The sequence below is a fragment of the Phalangium opilio genome, unplaced genomic scaffold (genome assembly GCF_054372755.1).
Source record: "Phalangium opilio isolate 3A_F unplaced genomic scaffold, DU_Popi_V2 ptg000082l_1, whole genome shotgun sequence".
Classification (NCBI taxonomy): Eukaryota; Metazoa; Arthropoda; class Arachnida; order Opiliones; family Phalangiidae; genus Phalangium; species Phalangium opilio.
In genome coordinates this window covers 5,295,622-5,319,426 of record NW_028324189.1, presented here as the reverse complement: position 1 = coordinate 5,319,426, position 23,805 = coordinate 5,295,622, and the positions used below count along the sequence as shown (strand labels likewise).

The window sequence follows — 23,805 nt, the reverse complement described above, 5'->3', positions numbered from 1 at the left end:
CGTGTAAGAAAGACTCCTTCGCACGCAACCTTCTCTATAATATCCCAAAAATATATCAGAGTCCGTACCATCTAAGTCTTCAGTATATAACTATGATACTACCGTTAGTATAAACGGTGTACTTCTTATAAGTCTACCATAAATTAATAAGTCTACCATAAATTAAAGTGTTTATGCGTTCTTTGGGCCTAACTGAGTGCAAAGTGTCTAAGATTGTTAGGAGAACGAAGATGGGCTCCCAAACATTGATTGTCCCCTAAAACAAGGCAATAGTCACGCATGTTTAGGAAGACATCTCCGCCTTCAATAGTCCTCAATCTAAGAATGTTATTAAACCTAATTTATTAGCTACTAATTACTAGCAAATTTTATTTCCTTGTTCAGGGGCCAATCAAGGTTTGGGAGCCCATGACCCCGCATGTTCTTCGATACTTACCACTCAGTTCGACCCAAATTTATGGCAGACTTATCAGAAACACGCATTATACTAAACGCCAAGAGCAAATCAATCTGGAGTACGAAACAGCTAGCCACAATGCTTTCAAGCCTCGAAGAACAGTCCTTCTCAATTCCCTCTTGAAGACGCTAAACTCTTTCAAGTTCCCGCTGAAATATCTTCGTAGAACTATATGCCTGCACGTTCTATTTATTTTTGCAGTCTAAGCTATAGTAGAATACGGAATTTTTTATTCTTCTTTTTAAGTTTAACCCTGGAACCAAATTTGTTAAACCTTTTTACGTAATCATAATAAGTGGGGTTCGACCCTTCAGTTTCGTATCACGGTATTTCGTGACTCCGTTTCGTTTCTTTTTTTCTTTACAAAATAGAAAGGTATATTTTAAAAGAAAAATATTTAAGGATGGGAGGAATATATCTACAAGTCCAAGGCCAGATTGAAAAAGCGCTAACGACCCTTAATAACCCATTGCATGATGGAAAACGGAATGAATTCAACCATAAAGATATGTTCCATAAGTATTTATACTTCGTAATGCAAGAGACTTACAGCTCGAGCTTGTTCGAGAACGACAAGCGAGAATTGAAGTCCTACACTCGGTGTTAATTTTGCAGTTCATCGATTCCTGTTTAGTCTGCATTACTAAGCCTTTGACAGCGCCTCACCAGACGTCACTTTACCTCGAATCTATAACCTACTTCAATCACTTCATGTTGTAACCAGCTACAAACTTATGGAACATATCTTATGACCTTATGATTGAACTTTTACTTTTAGGAGGAAGGTTTATAATATTTATTTTAAAACTAGCACGAATATCGGCGTGTTATCATTTTGTTCTAGTTGATTTTTTTATTTTTTTACCATGGCATAATTTGATTTGAATAGGGAGCCTATAAGATAAAATCAATGTTTTTTAATATTGAGGGAGGATTTTATAAAAATTACTTTTTTTAAACCTTCAGAGCATGCGTGTTAGCAGTATTGCGTTTCGAAACTTGTTTTCTTCAATAATAATTTTTTGAAATAGGTAGAGCTCGGCTTAGCGTTAGTGCAGAACTTCAAGTACAGTTTTAAAGTTCAAAGGTTTAATTAATATTTTTTTTCTAGATTTTTCACGGTTATTTAGAGATAAAACGTAAATTCGTAACGTTGGGTTATTTCGGAATTCGCCTTATAATATTATGAGAATTTGAGAAATTCAATTACAGAGCTGCGGTTCGCGGTTCCATTAAGGTAAATGTAAGTGTACCTAACTTAAGTCGATATTTTGTATAGTTGTTTCGAATTATATCTACGCCTAAGTTTGGAAAAGTTTTTCCGAAGAAGTTCTATATAGTTTTACAGCAAAGTAAAAAGCCTTTTTGTACTTTTGTACAAATTAACTTACCACACCTTTCTAAAAACCATTTTCTTTATAACCTAACTCGTAAAACTAAAAAGCAAGCCTTTAATGTATAAAAATAAGAAAGAAAGTAAGTAAAGAAAAGAGAGAGTAAGTCAACCTGTATTAATAATGAATAAGTAATCAAAATCGAAGAAGAAATGTACTACTTTCTCTTTCTTTCTCAAAGAACTGCATGGGAAAAAAAGAGAGAAAATCTTTTTGGCTTTATCTCTATGAAGTACCGCCCTAGTTCATTGCAAATAATTGTAACTTCGTCGATGCTTGTTCAAGAGAAGTACATAACGTTTTATCTGATGGTAACAACCCTAAATTAGTGTCATGGAATTCCCTGTTATCCATAGAAACTCGATCTTAACTGTAGACCGAAATGGGTTAAAGTTAGAGCGTTATGTATGCCAATTTTATTCATATATTTTCATTCCGTTTTGGAATTGAGTACATACAATTGTAATAATTTGTAGCTAAAACTAAAGCTGTATTCAGTTCAGTTCTTTGGTAGGTTACCAAATAGTAACTAAACCTTAAGATGCATTATTTGGAACTTATGACATTATGGCTCTCAGATCTCGACCTATATATATATGCATAAGAACAGGAAAAAAAAGTGCTCTGAAAGAATAAGAATAGAAGAAAAGGAAAAGGATTTTGGCAAAGAAAGGGCCACGAGAGTAAAGACGAAAGGATGAGCGCGGGGAAGAAGCGAACTTTACGTCTTCCGCCGTCCATTTCCTGAGGTTGAGCGCTTAATGGCTCTTCGCAATAAAACTATAAGCCTCTTCTCGAACCCATGGCACACGCCCCCCTTCAACCTTATATATATAGGTCTGCGCGATACAAAAGGGCTAGCTAACTTTAGACGAAAGACCCCAAATTGATACTCGTATCGAAAGAGCTAGCAAGCGTATACTAAGGGAAGAAATAGTGGCGTTATGGGAAAAGGCTGCAACCAACCCAGGATTCCCAACGATCCAAGTGATTCTTGTAAAGTTGGATATAAAGCTCGTCTTGATATTCCGAAGAAAAAGGAAAGAAAAAACTTTTCTGAAACCAATTTTAAAGATATATATGTATATCTGCCAGGGGTCTTCTTTCGATTCAGCATAGCAAAGGATTGGATAATGGAAAGAAAGGGTCTTTGCCTATGATGTTTTAATGAGGATTTACCAAGGGTTCGCTCTTCTTTTTTGAATATTTTAGTGGGTGGTCAGACTTTTGTTCTCATTATAATCCTGTGATCCTACCGCGCTAAGAAAAAGATACCTTTTCTTCCAGGTTACATATTAACGCTTTACAACTTTCAGTCGCTATTTCGCTAATTGCGCTCGAACAAAAGTAATATTAAAATATGAGAAATAGTCTTTTCTGTATTTAGAAAGTAACCGAAACTTTAAATTACACGAGACAAGCATTGCTCAGTAAAATTTGCTCGCAAATTCAAAGTTCTGCATTTCATACTAAATATAACGAACTCAAACGCAAATATTTTATCCTAGAAGGTACCCCTTTTCCAAAAATATAAACTGTATTATGAAAAGATAATTCTTTTAACCCTAAACGTTAGGGAGCATAACCCCATGCGGAAACTAAACCATGGGTGCCAGCTTCAATTGCGGTTGGAAAACTCTACATTCCATTTTATACAAACAACACTATAGGCCAAGAGAGAGAATCCCGCATTTTCTAAAACGTCGGAACGTTTTAGACTGACTGTAGCGAGTTAAAACCCTCCCTCTTATAATCTTAGCCATCTTTCATTACGAAACACGCGTACTTTTAAACGTTAAGCGGAAACGTACACCCATACACTAAACGGGGCTAGCAGTAGGCAGGGAAAAATAAATGTTTGTGAAAGCCTAAAATGGAAAACAAGTAAGGAAAAAATTTTTCGTAAAGTAGGGTCGTGTCCCGCGCTAGTAGGTTCAAAAACCAAAGCTTTATGTAGGAACCAACAGGCACGGACTAGGCTATAAGGGATTCGTAGATTCGTACACGTCCCATCTAAAAGATTCTAAGGCTAAAAGATTTCCCTCAACAACTGCATCCAGCCATAGAAAATGCGGGACTGTTTCGCGGAATTACATTCCCAGCAGCCCGCGAACGTAGGACCCGGGATATTTAAGATCTTTCAGCTTATGGGTGAAGGAGTTACAATCTCTCTTAGCTCTGGCAGCTGCGACTAAAATTGTACGAGGGTAGATTGCGCGGGAATCCTTTTTGGTATACTGTCGTACATAAAATTCCAGAAGGATCTGGCGCTTAGAAATGGTACGCCAAGCAGTCTGCTAGATACAAGAGCACCCCATCGTCTTCGCGAAAATTCCTGGGACGGGTTCACCCCTCGTGACACCCTCCCTGGTGCGTTGCGTATCTTTCTTTCTTAGCCGTTGGCCCTAGAGAGAGGACTTCTTAACTAACTTATAAAAGCTGCCCCAAATATCACTCATCCTCTTCAGGACCTTGGGAGTGCCGGTTTTTTTTAATAACTTAGAGAACAAGCGTTGTATAATATTTTACATTTTTTTTCCCTCGTATATGGCCAAGTAACTAAAAGCTAACCTCATTCGAACTGAACCTCGACCATAAATTTGGCGAAACGAGAATCCGAGTTGGTTGGATTGTTTTATACATTCTGCTATACTGTACCTCCCAAGAGTGTAATATACTTCGGCGATGCGTTCGAGTTGGTTATACGATAGCCTATTTTGGACTATAAGAGGATGGGATCTGTCGTATAGAAAAATTACGGATGAAGGGCGCAATAACGTTGCTTGATTTCGAGTGCTGATACGCGTCAAAATGTCATTCTCCCTATGAGAAATTTTGGGGGATGGGTTTAGCCAGGGTTATGATACGTAAGATGTGGCCTCGTCTAATTTTAGGTTGCCATATGACGCTGGAAATTCGCATTTGGAGCTTCATTAGGTTTCATAGATATAAAATCTGAAGCGCAGTTAAGGGGTTACCCGAAGATAATGGAAACAAATATGATAAACAAATTTGTTTTATGCTGTCTTACGTTTTTGTGAACTAATTGTGTGGCCCAGCAGTTAACTTAAGGATGGTTAAGTTTTTCTGTTAACGCAATGGTTAATATATGGAGGAAACGCGTAATGGATATTAATTATCTAAGTAAACTTCAAAATGTCTAGATAAGTATTTGGCGGTTTATACAACAGCCATCTGGAAAGGGACTACTAATTAAGGATATCTTTTTGGGGTTTGACATTGATGGCCTCGACAGAGTAGAGGAACGCATGCGCCTTGTTGACAATTTTATGTCTGGTCAAGGGTCATCCGGCATTCATCTCTGTCGAAGAGGTGAAAATGTCATCGCTACGTGGCCAAGGAGTACCGTAGATAGAAGGGGCTCGCTAGGATCCAGTAATAACCCCCGCGTCGTCGACTCTATGCGCGAGCAATTTTTCTTTTAACAGGGCTCTCCGTTTTGCTCCTTGCTGAGGAGGGCCCGGCCAAAGAACCCGAGTCGCTTCATCTTCCGCCCTAACCTTTGACTGCCGGGGCTATGTTTACTCTACGTGATCAAAAAAAAATTCCTCCAACCTCCTGGCGCGAGGACCCTTATCGCCTCCTTCGACGAAAAACGTCTCGGCGCGTATACCAAACTTAATAAATTACAAGGAAAAATATCGAATATTAATACAGCCTCCGCTTTCTATAACCTATTAATTAACCCTTTAATTTTCTACGTGTCAGCTGGTAAACGTTTCTATACGCAATATATTTATTCGTAATCGTAAACAGTATCCTTTGGTTAGAACCAATTGACGAAGAAGAAGGTACTGTACATCTAATAACGTACGGTGTTTGGGTCTTTCCCGCGTCGTAATGGTTCCGACTCCGTCAATAGAAAATGGTACATTTTAGGAAACCTTGCTTAGGCTTCCGTAAAAAAGGTTCCTTGAGCGTAAAGAATGAGACAGAAAGCAACATTTTTCAATTACACCCTTGCCTAGCAGCTCCAGGGGCAAGGGAGCGAACGCCTAAATAAGTTAGGGCTAGGAGAAGGGCAAACAACAAAAGTTTTGTTCTCCCAAAGAAAGATATCCCGTGATACATTTGTAAACGAAGGAAAGAAACACGTTCCTACTACGACGAGGGAAAAAAAATCCTGGAGAAAAACAAAAAGACGTTTGCAACGAGAGAAAGACGACCATTCAGGGTGTAAATATCGTCAGAAACCATTAGATGTACCATTAGACATGGTTGCAAACTGGTAAGAGGGAACTGAGAATTAATCTTTCAATCTCTGAAATGCTTCCGAGAAAAACTACTGCTGCTGCTAGGAGCGTGCTCTCTTTGTTTAGAATAAGGCTCGGGAAATACTTTCCTTGCGATGTGGGACTTGGGACACAGTGCCCATCTTGGAACCACGCGTCATAGACTAATCGTACCTCAAATGGAAGAATTAAAGCCTCGATTGCCATGTACGAATGATGGGGAAAACCTTGATGGATTTATAGCTGTACCCCGTTTCTCTATAGGAGAAAACTAGCCCCATGCATACACTTTCTACTCTTCGTAGTCATTACTCTATGGCACAATTTTTAGACCTTTGAAAGGGGAAAAAAATTAGTTTTAGGTTTCGTCTCGGGACTATGGAAGAACTCCATCAAACTGCGATGGAGCAAACTGATAAAAGCACTAGCGGACCGTGGAAAGGTCAATTGTGTTCTAGTCATCGCGCGACGTTATACTCTGGCTTATTTCGGCCGCCAAAGAAAAAAACTTATACTGAATTTTGGGACGAAAAATACTTTTAAAACCAGATGTGAAAGGAAGAGAGAGAGATTAGAGAGAAAAAGCTGTAGTTTTCCCCCCAGTGGAATAAAATACAAGGGGCAAAAATATATAGTTTTCTTTAGTTGAGACCCTACAGGAAACGATGATAAGGGACTGTGTGTAAGTGCATAGGCGCCTCTACAATCATCTTTGTCTCTTGGCTTTCTCTAAAATGCTCTTCTTTAATCTCTGCCTTTAAAAGTTGGCGAGTTTTGAGTTAAAGCCCACCATGGCGTAGCTTTGATAAGGCTTAGGGTTACGTTACTTCTGTAGCCTACCATGTTCTTGGAAATTGTTTTCTCACGGGTCTTTTGTGGACTTGTTGGCGTAGTGAATATTGAAATTGAAGGAACGTTGTGGCCACATGTTTCTATAGACGTAAACAATAACCCTACATAGTTCGCAATAATACTATGGTTCCCAAAGCCATGTGTACTCATACCTAAACAATTAACAATCCTTTTCAATTTCGCAATGCTTTCCTGCAAGGACCTGTTGCTAATTTATTTCTTCAACTATTTCACACTATTAATTTCTGTCTCTCAAACAGAAGCCATAAAACTAACTCTATCCATCTACGCCTAATAATTTAGGAATAAGACAAATTTCAAACTTATTTCGAGGCACCCACGCGTTTTTTCGGGTTTCGTTCTGTCATCTTAAATGTATCACCCACGACTGCAGCATTTTATGTAATCTGTTTCTCTTTTCCATACCCCTTTTTATCTCTAACACTACATAAATTACGAAAAGGCAAAAGTTTCTAAACGTCCCAAAAACCAGCAGGGCAATCCATCAAGGACTATATATTACAGCGACGCTAATCCTTGTTAATATGTTTTTCTTTAAATATATTTTTTTCTTTCTAAAACCGCGAAACGGTGTAGAAATAGAAATAACATTTGAATCCGGCTATTTTTTCTACCGTTTTTCCTCAAGAAATCGTTATTTTTCTCAGTGATATAAACTGGAAAATGTTTCAGTTGTCAATTTGAAATATCGTCTAATTTTCAAAGCCCGATAATGTGGAGCCCATAGCGTGACTTAGTTTAATTTTTAGTTACAGCTATTGCTTGGATATTTTATATAGTTGTCGATAAAGTAGTAGTGTTGTAGGTGTCAAATTAATGTTGTTACGATTCCATTAATTGTCCAATGGTTAAGCGAGGTTTTTAAGGGAACTTTGAAATAGCCAATGAGGAGAGACTGTAGAACAGTACATTTGGGTACATTCCTGCATACATCTTGTTTTAAGACAGAGGAGATATGAACGTTTTTCGGATAGGAGAAAAAAGAAACACGAATTCCAAAGAAAACTTTTTTTCCTAGAATAGGTCTCGTTATCTGGGAACGGGTCTTGTTTTTAACGGAGAAATATTGCGAACTAAAGCCGTTTTGCTATATTGAGGAAAATCAGATAAGAGTTTTACGGAGGAGACATTCTATCGGGAGACATAGAGCCCGGTTACATGGGCCTTCGAAGAGCGCTTTATCGAAAGGCGCTTTTAATCCGCCCTCATGTAACACCTGGAAACCGGTTTTCACGAAAAATTTTCGAGATAAAGCGCTTTAACGAAAACTACCTCGGACAAGCGGTTTTTGTTGATAAAGCGCCTTTCCGCGGGGTTAAACCGCCTTTCCCTAGTCATGTAACTACAAAAGCGATTTTCTTGGAAAACAAGAAATCCCTTATGCGGGAATTTTTCTACTGTAGAGGCTTATTCTCCAGTACTGAAATGTATTTCGCCAAGTGTGCCAGGATTTTTTTACAAACTAGTCTTAAGAAAAAATTAAAATCTTAATTTTGGAAATTGGCGATTTCTGCATTTCTCTCCGAACTAATTAGTCCAGATTCATAAATGAAATCGTAAGTGGGAAGAATGCCACTTTTTAAAATTTGGGCAACTACGGATCTTCGTTGTTTAATTAGTTTATCAAATAGTAACCGAATTTTTAATTGAGTTTGAAGTTGAAATTGTATTGTCAAAATCAATACCTTTACTAAATTATGTAATGAAATATCCATAATCATACCTAAAGCTTTCTCAAAAATCCTAACTATTCTCACAAGGAGCTGGGACCGACTGACAAACCAGGCAATTTGTAAACGCGATAAGTTCCCCAAAATCGAGAGTGGGAAAACCGAGGGTTTCACGAAGAGCGCGCATGTAACAGTAAGCATGTTTTCAAAAGCGCCTTTCGCAAACGCGCCTTTCGTCCGTCCTACGATAAAGCGCTCTTCGAAGGCCCATGTAACCGGGCTCATACACTCTAAAAACGTTCGTTGCCGACGTGGTCTCTTAACTCTCCGTTCTGTTTGCCAGATTTTGGAGACAGTCTCGTCTCCCTTTGCTAGATGAAACTTTCCAAGAACGTTACCATTGGGACCTCGCGACGACTTGGTCGTGGGTATGTCAAACTTGGAAACGACGCTGTTTGTTATCTCTCTTCTCCCATCGTATCTTCGCTTGAGTTATTTTATGCCTGGACCGTCAAAGTTGGACGTCGCCAATATACGTCAGCGCCGTTTTAGAATATGTCCCGGATTCGTAGCAATACCCTCTGTTTAGTTCACCGCGAAAGACGCGAAATTCTTTGGCGTCCTCGCGTCCCTTGACGGACCAAAGATACCATCGTTATCTTACTTCGGAATCGCCTATTTGGTTTGGTCTTCTAGTACTGGGACGCTACAAATCCACCGAGCGTTCTTTAAAAACAGTCCCGCTGAGAAAAAAGGGACTGATCAACTAAACAGCGTTCTTTCAATACAAACCCTTATAGATTTTTATCTTATTTTATTATGGATAATGGTATCCCTTTTAGTGTCAAGTTAATGTGTCTTGACCATACCGATGAAATCCTCCGATTTCGGTTCTCATAGTCTTCGTTCCCCCTACGTCAAATTGCAGGGTAGTGGATTTTTGAAAATGGGGAGAGGAGATTACGGTAATGCTGAGAGTATAAAGATGAAGGAGAAACTGTAGTATCGCTAGCGTTCAAGTTAAACTGGATTCCGATGAAAGGTACGGCGTATAAAATCAACTTATCAAGCTGCCAATGAAGGGGAAACGTCAGTTTCGAAGAAAGACCAATGGAATGCTAATTGACGTAAAATTAAGGTGTTTGTTTAACCCAAAGAAAAATCGCCAGCAACGGTTTCTTTCTACCTTGGAATCTATCGCTTTCATTTCTTCGTTGAAAAGAAACTTGTTGGCCCTCGGGCTTCACGAATGTCAGTAGGCAACGTTTTTGACGGGACAGAACCAATTTTGTTTCTAGAATCATTGGAGCGGAGAGTAGAGAATTTTTTAAACACGAACGCTGTTTCTTTTCTTTTGAAAAAAAAAAAAAGAAAATTATGAAAAGACTGAGGGGCTTTTGGTAAATTGGAGGCCCTAGTTGCGTTTTCACGAAAGCTTTCTAGATGGAGGGAAAAAATCTTTTTTGGAGATTTATAACCCGAGGGCAAGAGGAGGGATAAAATGGCTGAAAAACTAATTTAATAGAAAAACGAAGCGGGAGCTGCCGCGTTAAAGTTGCGGGATTAGGGAATATTTCGGCCTTTGTAGTAATGAATTCGATCCAAAATATTCCGTTATGATAAGGAATGGATGGCGTAATAGCGGTAGGACATGGGAGATCAATTTTCTTACTAATTGGCGGTTTTTTAAAGAATTGGGCGTGTCCTCTTGTATTCAACACTAGACAACACGTAACGTTTTTGTATGTAGCCACTTATTTTGGACAAGTTGAGATTTCTAAATAGGAGATTTTCTTCTCAATTTTTTTTTTCTTCGAAAAAAACTTACGCTTGTGTCAATTAAAATTGAAGCTTTGTTTCCTCTGAGAAAAGACATTTTGAAGCTGACTGCCATGCCCTGTCCCATGTTTTAAAAATATCAGTCTACAGAACAATATGTGTATTTTTGAAGACACCAATGCCTCCAATTCTTTCCTTTCTCTACCTTTTTTACGATAATGTTAATATAGAAATTCATTGGGATGTCCTTTGAGTATCGTATTACCTTATCCGCCTTTGTAATCTAGTACTGACGTTGCCGTCCCTAGATAATTTTATCGATAAAATCTTAGCAGATCTAATAAGAATAATTGCCATCGTTTTTGGCCCTCTGTTATACGTATACCTTCCTTCTCTCTCTCTCGAGTCCCTTATTTTAGGAAATAATTACACGACTTCTCCATTACCAACCGTTTTCTTTTCGTATATCGTCCTGTGTGTCCGTCCACTTCTCCCCTCCAAAAAGGACGACGTCCACGCTCTCAACGCTACTACATAAGGGGGCGAAATGACCGGGGATGAAGATGGGAGAGACTCTCCTGTATACCTAACCCCTCAGCAACCTTTAACGATGGAGAGAATATAGCAAATGGAATAGAGGTTTACCATAATACTTCTCTAAAACACGAAGGCCTCTGGCAAAAATGGTTGAGAAGTTCGGTTTGCTCGACTGAAGCCCGGACGGCAACTTGGATGCGATTGGAAAGTGGGCCACTTTTGGTAAGCAGAACTGTCGCTGTGGGATGAACCAAACGCCGGGTTAAGGGGCCCGATACGAGACGCTCATGAAATTTCTATTCTTCGCTATATTCTCTCTCTTTTAACGGAGTCCTCTGCCCGCATCGCTTCAAATACCTTCAACGCTTCTTGAAACCAACCACCTTCTTTTACTTCAACAATAGACGGTACTAGTTTGAAAAGCGGAATCAGTGTTTCTTAAATGAAACCAATTCCGCATGGCCAAGGCTTCCTATTCGGTATAATGTTATACTGAAGTAAGAGCGAGCTATAGATGGAAAAAGGGGCATGCATTGGTACATGAAATGTTTCCTTCAAAACTGATTAATTCCCTCGCTCTGTCCATTTTGTTCTTGGGGAAACCAACCAACTCTCAAAGATAAAAAAGGAGAAAGAAAGTAAAAGGGCCCAAAGAAAGAATTGGTTTTCTTTTAGTCTCGAAAAGTCATCTATTCCCTTCTATGTGGGCCGTTTACACCTGCGCCATCAGAATTGCGACGTCTTCAAAGTTCGATATAAGTTATAGAAAAGAAAGAAAAGTTCTTTCTACCTCGGAAGCGACTGGGATTTGGTCCTATGATTAGCAAAAGACGCACGATTTTTTCCGTGGTTCCCCAAAAAAACCCAATAGTATATCTTTAAGTCGATAAATAAAGTACGTTAGCACCCGAAGAAGTTTGCGAGAAAAAGAAAAGTCAACTAACTTCTGCTTCTTCTGGACTTTATTGAATTACCAAGTTTGTCCGTTTCTTTTTGTGACTCATCGCCCGAGTCGGAGTTAAGTTTGTTTCACAGTGTCCAAGATATATTTGTTACTAAAATAGTTACATATTCCACGGTTCTAAAGCGAGATAAATATCACGCTTTCTATTTTAAGACGATCTAAACGCCCTTAATCATAATAATTTTTTAAGTGTTTTAATCAGCCCAGCCTCAGGTAGATAATCTTCGATTCCTTTAAGTGGAACTTGTAAAAAACGTGATAGTAGGATGAGATAAGAAGGCGATGCTGATGCAGTACGCGGCGTCTTCGCAGATACCTGCGCTGGTTTTCTATTAATCTTATGAAGGTTTTATTAATCGAAAAACCCTTCTCGATGTATTTTTTTCACGTAGGATGGGTATCAGATTAAACAAGATACAGCAGAACCCGAAACGATATATTCTCATCGAATTTGTCTGCCTAAAAGTTTTTAGTGATACTTAACACTTTCTCGAAAGTTAAAACTACTTGTATGGCGTTTTTTAGAGCTTCTAGAGTGAGTTATCCTATCCTTGATTTTAATACCCTTAATCAATAAAAATTGCCTTTATGATCCCTTTACGTTACTCCAAAATTATATTAGATCATCACCATGCAATTGTGGGATGAAACTGAAAATAATCCCGTTGATATTAAAACCGATCGTGTAGGTAACGAGGACCGATAAAACGTTCAGTTTCGCGGATTTGAAGCGTCTGAAATATACGGAGGCGAGCTTTTAAAGATCACTTAAAATTGACGCCTCTTCTCTTAACTCGCGCGCCTCCAACTCTTTCAAATGTTTCAAAACCGGAAAAGGTCAAGAGCTAGAAACGTAAAACCGTTTTAAGACTATTAATTTTTTTTCTGAAACCAGCACGTTTCCGCACAAGTACAATAACCTGGCTGTAGGCTATGATTTTTAATTATAAAATAGAAATACCTATAAAGATGGATACCATGAAATCAAAGTATAGTGGAGGTTATGTAGGAATTGCGAATTTTGAGCTATTCAATATATTGCAGCATTAGTTTATAAGATATGTTCCTTAAGTTATGCTGGAGACTTACTGAGAGCTAGTTCCAGAACGACGCGAGAATTGACTACACTCGATTCGGTTTTGCAGACCATTTAGTCTGTACTGGGCCTTTTGACAGCGCCATCACCAGGCGTCGCTTTACGAGAATCTTTGACCTACGTCACTCCATGACAAGCTCCAGTTTATAACCAGTGACAAACTTATGGTGAACATATCTTATGAACTTATGATTGCAGTATTAAAGTTGATGGGGCGGAACTATACGTTTTGAATAAATTTTAATCTTAAATTTCGCACCTAAACTTTATAATTCACACCTAAAATATTTTCGCTATGGATGGGTTGTGTACAGCCTTCGGTTATAGCTTTCATAGTATAGAGGCTAGAGCGACTTAAGAGTCGATATCCTTTTCGGCGGGAGCGTAAATCCTTTTGGATTTTTTGATGGCGCAAGAGCTTAGCGAGTCCATTAAGGGTCTTAAAATGTGTACGGACATTTTACTGACCGCGCAAACCACGGTCTAAAGGTGCGAAGCTTACGGGCGAGTAAACCAACCAACCCACGTCGGGCCAACCAAAAATGACCAAACGAAGCGTCTCATCCATCTTAAAGCTCGCTCGGTTCAGAGCCCCTGAAAAATTCTCCAGCTCACCACCCATTCTAGGCGAAGAGCCCTTTTAAAAGGGTTTTCCGAGGTAAATGAAAAAGAAACCTTATCCTTCCTTAGGCAAGTTTCAAGTCCGTTCCGGGCGGCCATATGGCGACCAGGGGATTAAAAGGGGCCTAATGAAACTTCCGCTAAAGCTGACACTCTTTTCCTAAGTTCTTATTTCGCTAGAAAGTGGCTAGAAGCAATTAGCTTAAAGTTAAGTAATACTTAAAAACTTTTCGCTTAACTTTTTCCTATTACTTGGCTAACTCGGTCATTTTTCAGCCATTTTTCTCCAAGACGTAAGGACTCATATACGTGTATAAGGAAAATGATTAGATTTTTACGTTCGAATCTTGGAAGTTGCGGAAGAAGAAAAATTGGAGTCGACGAAATACTGGCTCTTCTATTTTAACTCAGGGGGGAGTGGACCCCCGAAAAAACACTCATTATTCACTAGGAAAAGGAAGCCCCGCAGTGTGGAGGACACTGTTTGCATTAGTAATGGCGACCTTTCCGCCCCTTTGGTAACCTCATACTATCCCCCCCCCTCACCACCAACAACTCGCCATCATGCATGGCGTATGTACAGTGAAAAATTCAAAACTCGGGTCTTAAATTTCAAAGAAATGATTTGGGCTTTCTTCCCAAGAAGTTGTTCACTCCCCGTAGCTACAGGTTTGATATGTACATAATTAAATTGAAATATTTAGCTAATACTGAAGGTACAAAACCAATTTGGCTTCGATATTTCAATTGTCCCTTTCCTTTTGAAGATTTAAAGGAAAACCAATTTAAGCTTTTTAAAACAGTTTTGACCTGGGCATACATAGCCCTCTGATCATATCCCCATTGCGTCAATTTTTAAAACGTGAAACGCTGTTTTACAAAGATCTCCAATTCCTCGGAGAGCCATTGGGGGTCGAATGTAACAGGTTACGAATAACGTATGGTTGGTGACTCTCTAAGATTATAAATTCTTTTTGGGTTTTGTTTTTCAACTAGAAACTCGGGTTAAAATTCTGCAAACGATTTTTCCCCGTGGCTACCCTTTTTTATTTTAACGGGGCAGCGCAGACAAAATAGAAACGAGTGGAATACAAAACGTTTAAGGTTTTCCAAAGCATAAACAGTCTAGAAGTAGAATTACACAATGTGTCTTCGGTGGAGAAAAACGTTTTAGATAGACGAATATGGCAACCGAATAGTTAAACATTTTCATATATATTTTTTTTTGCTGATATCCACGAGTTTTTTCTTTTCGTTTATGCTTTTTCACGCTTGCTTGAACGGAACGAATCCATTTTTGGGGTCGCAAATAAAAATGCACTTGAAAACAAACAAGAGATTCTGTTCAGTTCCGAAAGGAAGGGACATAGATCCATATTTTTCAAGGTAGACACGTATTTTACAATTTTCGACGGTCAAAAGCGATTCCGGAAAGCGCGAAACGTTTTTATTTTTTTATGTTTGTCCAAGTGCATAATTTTATCTCATACGTATCATATTTTCATTTTGATACGATGTCCAAACTAACGTGTTTGACTTTCATTATCTTATACCAGAAGTATATGAAACTTCTCTTCTAGAGAAGTGTACAGCACGAAGCTTCTGCTTATACTAATTTAGAATCCATTCCCATTGATTTTATTTGCTAATGACCTCAATCAAATAATATCTCAGTAATCTTGCTGTTTTGAAACTGTTCCCCTATAACTTTAAAAAATGATGTTAGAAATGTGTAGCAGCATCCACCTTCTTTTATTTAATACATTTTCTTATGAATTTACATAAGAAAAGACTTTTTCGCCCGAAACCCTCGTTCTATTTTAAACATTATATTTAGACAATTTTCAAAACGTATGCGAAAAACCTCTTTACTTCCAAGCCACGCCGGGCAAGCTGAATGGATAAAAACTATATCTCCAGAGACCATTTCGAGATTACTTCTGCGACTGTAGATTTTTCTAACACCATCCAAATTTATCTTTACGACCCAAGTTTTTCCCGAATAATAAACGAGCAATATTCCCAAAAATCCACGAATTTGAATATTTTTCCAATCTAATTTTTACTAGCCGCGTTGAAAAGCCGAAGAAAAGTCAGTACCTAGAAGTTGAATGCATAGAGAGGAAGCGTAGGAGTGAGAGTGGGTCTTTGGATTTTTGTATTATAATACATCGCAATAAGCCATTTATTTCTGAAAGCCCGAGTTCCGTCACTGAAGGCATTGGCATGTCCCGTTTCAACCCTCCCCCCGGCACATAAAAAGACCTAAGAATTGAAGGAACAGCCTGACTCCAAGGAGCCAGCTAGCTAGAGAACTCTTTAAGATTTCTCTCTGCTATTTGCGCTCTTTTCTAAAAAGAATATGGGGCTCTTTCTACGTGGTTACATCCATTATTCAAGAGCCAAAAACCATAAATACAGTCAATATATTTATGGGAGCACGACAAAGCCATTTTTTACCCGCAACTCTATAAGAAAAAGTGCGCCAAGAAAATAGGCGTGCACAAATCTCAGTTTCCTAGGTGTTACCTGCAAATTTGTAGGCCTTAAAATTCACGTGCCAACATCAGTCACGTTTAAGACAATGCCTAGTACAGCGCGACATGAATATTCTGAAAGTTTTCTAGAAAAACTTTCTTTTTGTTTTGAGCATTTTCAAATATTTTTCCCAAACATCCAAATCAGGTCACGTCATGCAGTGAAACAAAGTATAATAGACCATTTCGGAAATTACATACAGAGACACCCAAACACATAGACGCCTTTGGGGTATTCACCCTCTCGCCAAGAAGCACCGCTAGAGGGCAGTGAGAGTTGGCTACCTTCCCGCGTGTAGTAAACTAGGGTGCCGTCTGGCGTTAATTGCTTCTTGGGACCAATGGTGGCGCCACCCCTGTGTGTTGGTTTCACTGTATGTAATTTCCGAAATGATCTGTGCATGACACAAACAAAGTACTTAATACCCTACCCATGCAATTAGTAATAGGATCTCAGCTCGGTTCTGTTCGACATTGACCAACGACTTTCCCGCAAACATGTTCAGTAAAGGATTTATACGAATCATGCAAGATTTACTTTCAAGTTCAGATGCGTATAATACAACCACGTCGTGTTTCAAGTTCCCCCGCATATAGTAGAGCCTCTTTTACAAAACTTAGTTGCTTTATACTTAAACCCATCTTGACAATGAAGAGAAGGGGACTTTCGGGGGCTATATCGTTAATTTAATTTTGGGGCTTTTATCGTAATTGTACTATGACTTCCATCCTGACCCACCCATCCACCCATAGTCGGTTCTGCTGGCCCGCGGAGCCCTCTCATAACCCAAGCAATGAGAAGTCGAAAGGGAGGTGATGTTCGTATACCGTTGGTCCCCCTAGAGAGGGAAACGAAATAAAGACAATATTACGCCATTCTTTCCGTAAATATATTTAATTTAACTATGAATATCGATAAAGAAATCTAAGCTTAAGTTCAGCACGGTGTTGTAAAATTGTCTTTGATTTAAACTGAAGTGTTACAAATTTTAACGTTGCCCGGATATGTGATAACGTTACAAGTCTCTCTTCGAGCGGGATCTCAAAGTACTTAAGGAATGTAGGAGATGAGAAAAAAGGAGACTCTTTGTTTTGATAACAGAAATAGAACTGATTTTATTATTGGTAACAACAGAATCCCGAGTCAACCCTGTCATAAACCCATTTGGAGAGAGTTTCTCCGCTAAGTTATGAAGCCCGTAAGACGATTCGTTACGGTTGAACTGCCAATTAGTGCCTAATGGAATTCCAGCCCTGGAGGTCAAAGGTCATGTGAAGGACCACCCCAGCTAGGATCACAATAGGACACTTCACCCCTGAAGGCATAGATGGTTGGGGAGTATAGGAGAAGCTCGGCTTTTAGGGATGTTACAAAATGGTCTAGTAACACAACAAAAGCATGCAGTAAAGCCCCCTTTAGCGAAAAATATATACATCTTTGACGATTACAAATTAAGACGTTGATAAATAGTTGGGTTGGTAACTCTTCCTTTTTTAGATGCAACTTTAAAGTTCATTTCATTATTCCCCGAGGAATTTAACGAATTCTTGTTATATCTTGATACAATTAGGAATGAAGTGGAGGGGTTGTGTGGGCGTGGGAGAGCTAGGAGAGGTGGCCCGGGTTTGATAATAAAAGGACCTCAGGGGTCTAACGAGGGAATTTCATCTTGAAAATTTAATTTGTTTCGCGATCATTTAATTCTAATGGCTTTGAACGATGCGTGATGGCTTTTCCATGTTCGGTCTTTCTACCTTTTTGTTTTTTTCCCCCTTTTTGGTTCGCTAATGAGCGTCCCGCGATGTTTCTCTCTTCAAAGAGCGAGCCACCGCTTACGCTTTTGTTTATTTCATTCAACGCTATAGACGAAACAACCCTAGAAACAATAGATATTAACATAGAAAAGGGCAATTCTTCACGTAAAGATTTAACGATTCCAAGATTGGATTCTACAATTTTAACGAAGTATAATTTTGCTTATGAAAACCATTAGAAAATGATTTCAAATGCGTTTCATAAATAAAATATATTTAATTCTATTATTATTCTAAGCAATTTAATTATTAATTAGCATTTTAATTCATTTATACAGTCGGTTTTCCAAGTTAATAATAAAGTACTCTTTTCAGATATTTTTCAAACACGAAAACTGAAAAGATCTCCAACTGCGAATGGCGATAATATTTAAAATGGTAAGCGAAAAAATATTTATTTTTAAATTAAATTAACTGTGGGCGACCGCCTTTATACGTCTATAGCAGTCTGTAATTTGTTATCAGCGGTTATTATCTAAACTAGTTCTGTAATACCTTTTTAATTTCATTGATACGAGATTGAACGCTTATTTCTACTATATAGTTTCTTATCTCGGTTTTTGAAAGTGGCGTTTCGGAATCCTGTTAAAACAAAAACCTCGATTTTTGGTGCTTATCTTAACAATATATTTAAGTGGCACTTTACTATAGACGGGGTGTATTCCCATAGCCATAGTTGCTACTGAGCTCCTAGCTATAAGGAGTAAAGAATCAACCCACACTTCTTATCAAAATAAAAAATAGCAGTGCCTTGGTTTTCTTGTTGATTTTGTACTTAGAAATCCCAAGTTTTTACAGTCTAGAAGAGATTTTGTTGTACCCCCTCGCCTATCTGACCCTAAAAAACGCTGGGAAAAAGATTCTTCTTGGATATAGTTTTATAACGGGATTTGTTTGCTCATATAATGCCGTAATAAACGTTTCTTTATAACCCCCAAAGTCCAATATAAAAACAATATTTATAACTCGTATCTCGGAATAGAAATTGTATTCCAAGTATACCTTATCTGAATAGAAAAAATATAATTATACGCCAGGTGTAATAATAATACGAAACTATTTATGATATAAGCGGTTTTTTATGCTACAATTCAGTGATATTAATTCGGAAATATCCTAGAAATTTCAAAGTATATTTAGTTCTAATTAATTCTGATTTATGTTAAAGTATTTAATATTGATTTTTTTTCATGAAATCTTATTTTTAATTTATTGATTCTTCAAGCGAGTCATCTTCAGTACCTTTATATTTTAACCTTTAGTTAGCCTTTTTTATCGGGAAAATTGAGAGGCAATTAGGAAATTAATTAAGATATGATGATGATAAGAAATTATTTGGAGAAGTTAAGATATACCCTGTGGCCTGTCAATCAGAATGATATAAAAAATGTACAAACCCTGTCTGCCACGATTCCTTCCTCTTTGCCGCCCTCCATTTGTCAGTTTGACGTAATAAAATCCAAAGATAATCACGATGAAACACAAAAGGCTGTTAAATCTCATGATCGTTGTTAGCTAAGCGGGTAATCCTTTTTTGGAGTTATTGAACGACGCACCACACTTGACGTTACATAGATATAATATGACCGCGTAGCGCGGTTGTCTTTTCAACAATGACCAGGCACGATGGTCACGGATATCCCATGCACAGTTGCCCCACTCCACTTCGGGACGAACCGTGGCTACTTAAAAGTTCCCTAATTTATCTTTTACCAATGTCTTTAAGAAAACCCCCTACGGGGCGACCCACGTCCCCTTATAGCTTCTTAAAAACCACGAATTTTTACTAAAACAAACTTCCCCCGGAATCTTCCCCCGTTATTCGTGGTTCAAAAAGAAAAAAAGATTGCCTTCCCGTCACGACCATGCGGAGAATGCATTAACTTATTTCCTTCCCCACGTATCCGTTCGTTAGATTAAAATCATCCTTCATTCTGATTGGCGCGTCCTAAACTAACCGAAACTTTCATTGGCTTCTCCACTTTATCCTATTTCATCCCAGGTGGGATGAAAATTATTTTTGTGTACTGGGATTTATCTTTCGTCTCGGTTTTTATCTAAACCAAATACACTCCAAAAGACTCGCAATATGATAGACACTAAGTGTTTGTGTTCCCCGTTAAGGCCCCTTCCTTAAGTTACGTTTTTTTTTGCCCCAGCTATCTAAACGCTACTTAGCCTTTGATTAATTAGTGTCTTTCATTCGTAAGTAGGATTTTAAGACGTGATAGATGGATTGGAACGGACTAATTGAAGGTCTATCAGTTTTAATCCCCAGATCCTGTTTTATGTCTGCCAGAATATTGGTGATATCACTTTAGGTCAATGGGGGTTTTGGGACGTACGCCAGAATAATACATTGTTGGGTCTCGGGGTTTAAGTAACTTAGAGGTTCCATAAGTCGTTTGCCGGGGGAGAATTGTTTTACCCGCCCCCGCGTAAGCCATTGGCGTATTTTCTGAGCAAAGGAAGTGCGCAAGTAGCTTGTGGAACCCTAAAAGTTGTTTAACGTTCCTACTGCCACAGCTAAACATGAATTGAGCCATTTGCATTGAAAGAACTGACAATTTGTGGTTCTGGCCCATGCCAATACTCTTTTCTATATCATACCATCATGCCCCTGAGAGAACAGTTCAAGGTCATCGATGGGTATGGTCTCGTACTCGTAGAAGGCCCACTTTTGACTCTGAGCGAAATTTTACCGCCAGAGTTTAAAATCTTAGGACACTATCGCCACCTAGGCATTAATCTAGAAACTACTCAAAATTCCCTGCCATCTCTGATCCGCCTCGAAATGAAATAACAGACCTATTTAATTTAAATGCGAGCCACATTTTTATTAAATTACAAAAGTGGTGTTAAAAAATTTATATTACAAAAATTAAAATATAATTTAGAAGTTAAAATAACTTTAATAAAAATACACATTAAAATTTTTTAACCCCCATATTTACATAGTCACCCAATAAATAGAATACTAGCTAACTGAAAATCTTGAGGGTGCGTTAGAAGAACTTAAACTATTTTTAAGTAATTGTTCAATAATTACTGGTAGAAATGATAATTTTTCTTTTACAAATGAAGGCAACTGATCCTTTTGTTGAAATCTTTGACTCCAACCGGAAGAATCAGTATAATGAACTTCTGATGTTGTTGGGGGAATTAACAAATGCGACTTATCTTTAAAAATAATTTTCATATCCCCATTTTTCATTTGCGCGGCCCAACCTAACCCTGGTATTGTCACACTGCGTATTATGTCCTTGTTAGATTTTTTATGACATTCATTGAAATCCGTGTTTAATGATAGACCCCTTTTCATTACATCTATGCCATGTAATTCCGAACACGCTCCAAAGTCATCTGTAGGGTAATTGTCCTTCACTGGGGTTTGTTGATTTAACTTATACTCCTCCAATGGAGATTTACTCCTAGCTTCATTGTTGCTACTGCTAGTAGGTTTCCTTCCAGAGATAATTGGGAAGACACAGGCACCCGTTTCTTTTTCAACCAAACTGAGAGCTAATTCCATTTTTAAGCAGTTGTCATGAGAGTATCTAAAATGGGACAGCATCGAGGATGCTTCTTTATTTAACGGAGCGTCATTTGAAGACGAATCTATGGAACATGATGACCCTGTTGGTTCCACAATCTTGGTAGTTCCTCCTGAACTGGAGATTTTCCCACCGTTATAAAAATTTGCTTCAAAATCCGCATTGGGAGGCCCATTTTCCATCAGCATACATTTCGCTCGGCAACTGTAGAAAGTGATTTTAGGGGTTTTTGCTCGAACCAGATTGACAAAACGAGCGGCATAGATATATTTCTTCCAGTATTGTTGGGGAAGGGTGTCATAAGTGTAGATAAGGCCAAATTCATCCGGAGGTTGGTAGGGTTCGGATGAAACTAATGGTTCTTCATTTTTAAGTGGATGGTAAATGAAAATTCTCATTCCATCTGACGTTATACGATAAAAGTCTGTGATCTTCTCAATTCCATTTTTGTTTTTAACAAATTCTAATGAAACTTGACCATCTTGAAGGATATTTACAAAGGCGTTTTTCGTCTTTTGTCTTGTAGGTTTTAGTCTTATTGATGATAAAGGTGGGGTCAACTCTTTAAGCGTACTTTTATCAGTTTGAAGTTTGTTTTTAGTCTTAACAGACTCTATTCTAAGCTCCTCAAGCTCTTCTACGGCTTGATTTAGACGGGATTCCGCATTGTTCTCAGTAACTTTACAACAGCAAGCCATTGCATGAATGCATTTACTGTTGCATATCTGCCAGTTATGACTGCATGGGTGATTTTCGCAGGTTTCCTTATCAAACCTCGAAGTTTTCATTGCACAATCTTCATTTGGGTGTTCTTTAAGAGAGATTCCAGATAATATTGGTGTCAAACCATTAGGTTGTGTTAAGAACCTGCTTGATTTGGTACTTTTACTGGACATCGTTAATCCCATTCCACTATCAACTGAGTAATAATCAGAATCTATGGACTGATAACCACCGTATAATCTGGAAGACTTCAACATAAATGGATGTTGAAGGATTTCATCTAGTTTTAAGCGTTCTTTGGGATTTTTTCTTAAGAGAGAGTTTATGAGATCGGTAGCCAATGGAGAGATATGGGCTGGTATATGAAAATCCGCTTTAACCACTTTATTAAGCGTACTTCTGACTGCTTCGGTGTCAAATGGTGGCCTCCCAACTAAAAAGGTATAGAGCATGCAACCCAAACTCCAGACATCAGCTTCAAGACCATGTGAACTACGGCTCGCTACTTCAGGAGATATATAGTTTGGTGTCCCACACATTGTCATGTGTCTTTCATCTGGTTGGGACAATTGGGTTGCGAGTCCAAAATCGGCGATTTTAACCTTTGTATCTTCAGTTAATAACATGTTGGTCAGTGAGAGATCCCGGTGTATAATGTTATGGGAATGGAGGTACAAGATTCCTTGAACAATTTGCGTTAAAAGTTGACAAGCTTCAGATTCTGATATGGGGCCTCTAGTTTTTAAGTAGTTTTGAAGTTCTCCCCTTTCACATAATTCCAGGACTAAATATACGTAAGAATCATCTTCAAAGTAGTTATAAAGTTCAAGTATCGATGGGTGTTTGAGTCTAGAATGTATCCCAACTTCTTGCTGAACTCTGTTGACCATTCCAGCAATTTTCATGCTATCTTTGTTTATCATTTTGATGGCAACAAGTTGCCCATTTTGTAACGATTTAGCTTTGTAAACATTGCCAAATCCACCCTTCCCTAAGAGGTTGTACACCTGATAGTCTTGAATTTTCTCACCAAATCCCACAGACCTCATTGCAGTATAGCTTCTGTGATTTAATTCCTTGTAGTTCAAGATTCCGCTGATGGGGAAAGCTATATAAACTTTAATTAATATTTTATTTGATTGTAAATAATGTATATAAATAAAATTATTAATTTTACAAACCTTAGGAACACTTGAGGGATCCAGTTTTCAATGTAAACACACTCATTTTGGACAAATAATTATTAATTTAGGCGCAATTTTCTTGAAACTTTGGGTATAAAATGTTGCAACACGTATGAATTATTAAATTTCCACATTTATTATTATTTAAACTGTGATTCAAGTTACGAAATACATTTAAAAACCGTTGAAAATAAAGCAGACGCCGTTGCTAAGCACCGACGCTCACTTTTCCCGCGCTTTTAAACCGTTTTCATCTCGGAAGTGCCTAAGTTGACGTGGAAATAGGCATTCTTTATTTTCCCATGTTAAAATTACATTGGAAATCAAACTTCACCTATTTCAACGGCC

General features: G+C 38.2%; 3 protein-coding genes across 14 annotated transcripts in view; 1 reads left to right on the top strand and 2 right to left on the bottom strand.

Annotated features, from left to right (window-relative positions):
- unc-5 (netrin receptor unc-5) overlaps positions 1 to 19,777 on the bottom strand; it is a 104,533-nt gene extending 84,756 nt beyond the window's left edge. Inside the window, exon 1 of one of the 4 annotated variants that reach the window (XM_089847945.1) lies at positions 19,394 to 19,777. In XM_089847945.1, coding sequence (XP_089704071.1) covers positions 19,394 to 19,499 — 106 coding nt within the window. In that variant the 5' untranslated portion in view covers positions 19,500 to 19,777. The remainder of the gene's footprint in view (positions 1 to 19,393) is intronic. The other 3 variants (XM_089847948.1, XM_089847947.1, XM_089847944.1) reach the window with 3 other exon arrangements.
- Positions 1 to 23,805, top strand: part of LOC149651137 (tachykinin-like peptides receptor 86C) — a 139,445-nt gene that overhangs the window by 68,766 nt on the left and 46,874 nt on the right. For 5 of the 7 annotated variants that reach the window (XM_089847960.1, XM_089847954.1, XM_089847953.1 and 2 more), the window contains one exon: positions 18,312 to 18,374. The exons of 1 other annotated variant lie outside the window; for it this stretch is intronic. The gene's annotated coding sequence lies outside the window, so the exon portion shown is untranslated. Of the gene's footprint in view, positions 1 to 8,935; positions 18,375 to 23,805 lie in introns of those variants that run through there. One more of the 7 variants, XM_089847957.1, reaches the window with a different exon arrangement.
- On the bottom strand, positions 20,808 to 23,804 carry SAK (polo like kinase SAK). 3 transcript variants are annotated; one of them, XM_089847952.1, is made up of 2 exons: positions 23,455 to 23,804; positions 20,808 to 23,368 (listed from the first exon to the last, which is right to left on the bottom strand). In XM_089847952.1, the coding sequence occupies exon 2, from the start codon at positions 23,320 to 23,322 to the stop codon at positions 20,974 to 20,976; it is 2,349 nt and encodes a 782-aa protein (XP_089704078.1). In that variant the 5' UTR covers positions 23,323 to 23,368; positions 23,455 to 23,804; the 3' UTR covers positions 20,808 to 20,973. The 3 variants fall into 3 exon arrangements, with proteins under 3 accessions (XP_089704078.1, XP_089704076.1, XP_089704075.1); XM_089847950.1 differs by having other exon boundaries at positions 20,808 to 23,390; positions 23,455 to 23,803; XM_089847949.1 differs by having other exon boundaries at positions 20,808 to 23,381; positions 23,455 to 23,803.

Excerpts from the sequence above, each read along its gene's own strand:
- SAK (XM_089847952.1), bottom strand. The coding sequence starts at position 23,322 with ATGAGGTCTGTGGGATTTGGTGAGAAAATTCAAGACTATCAGGTGTAC.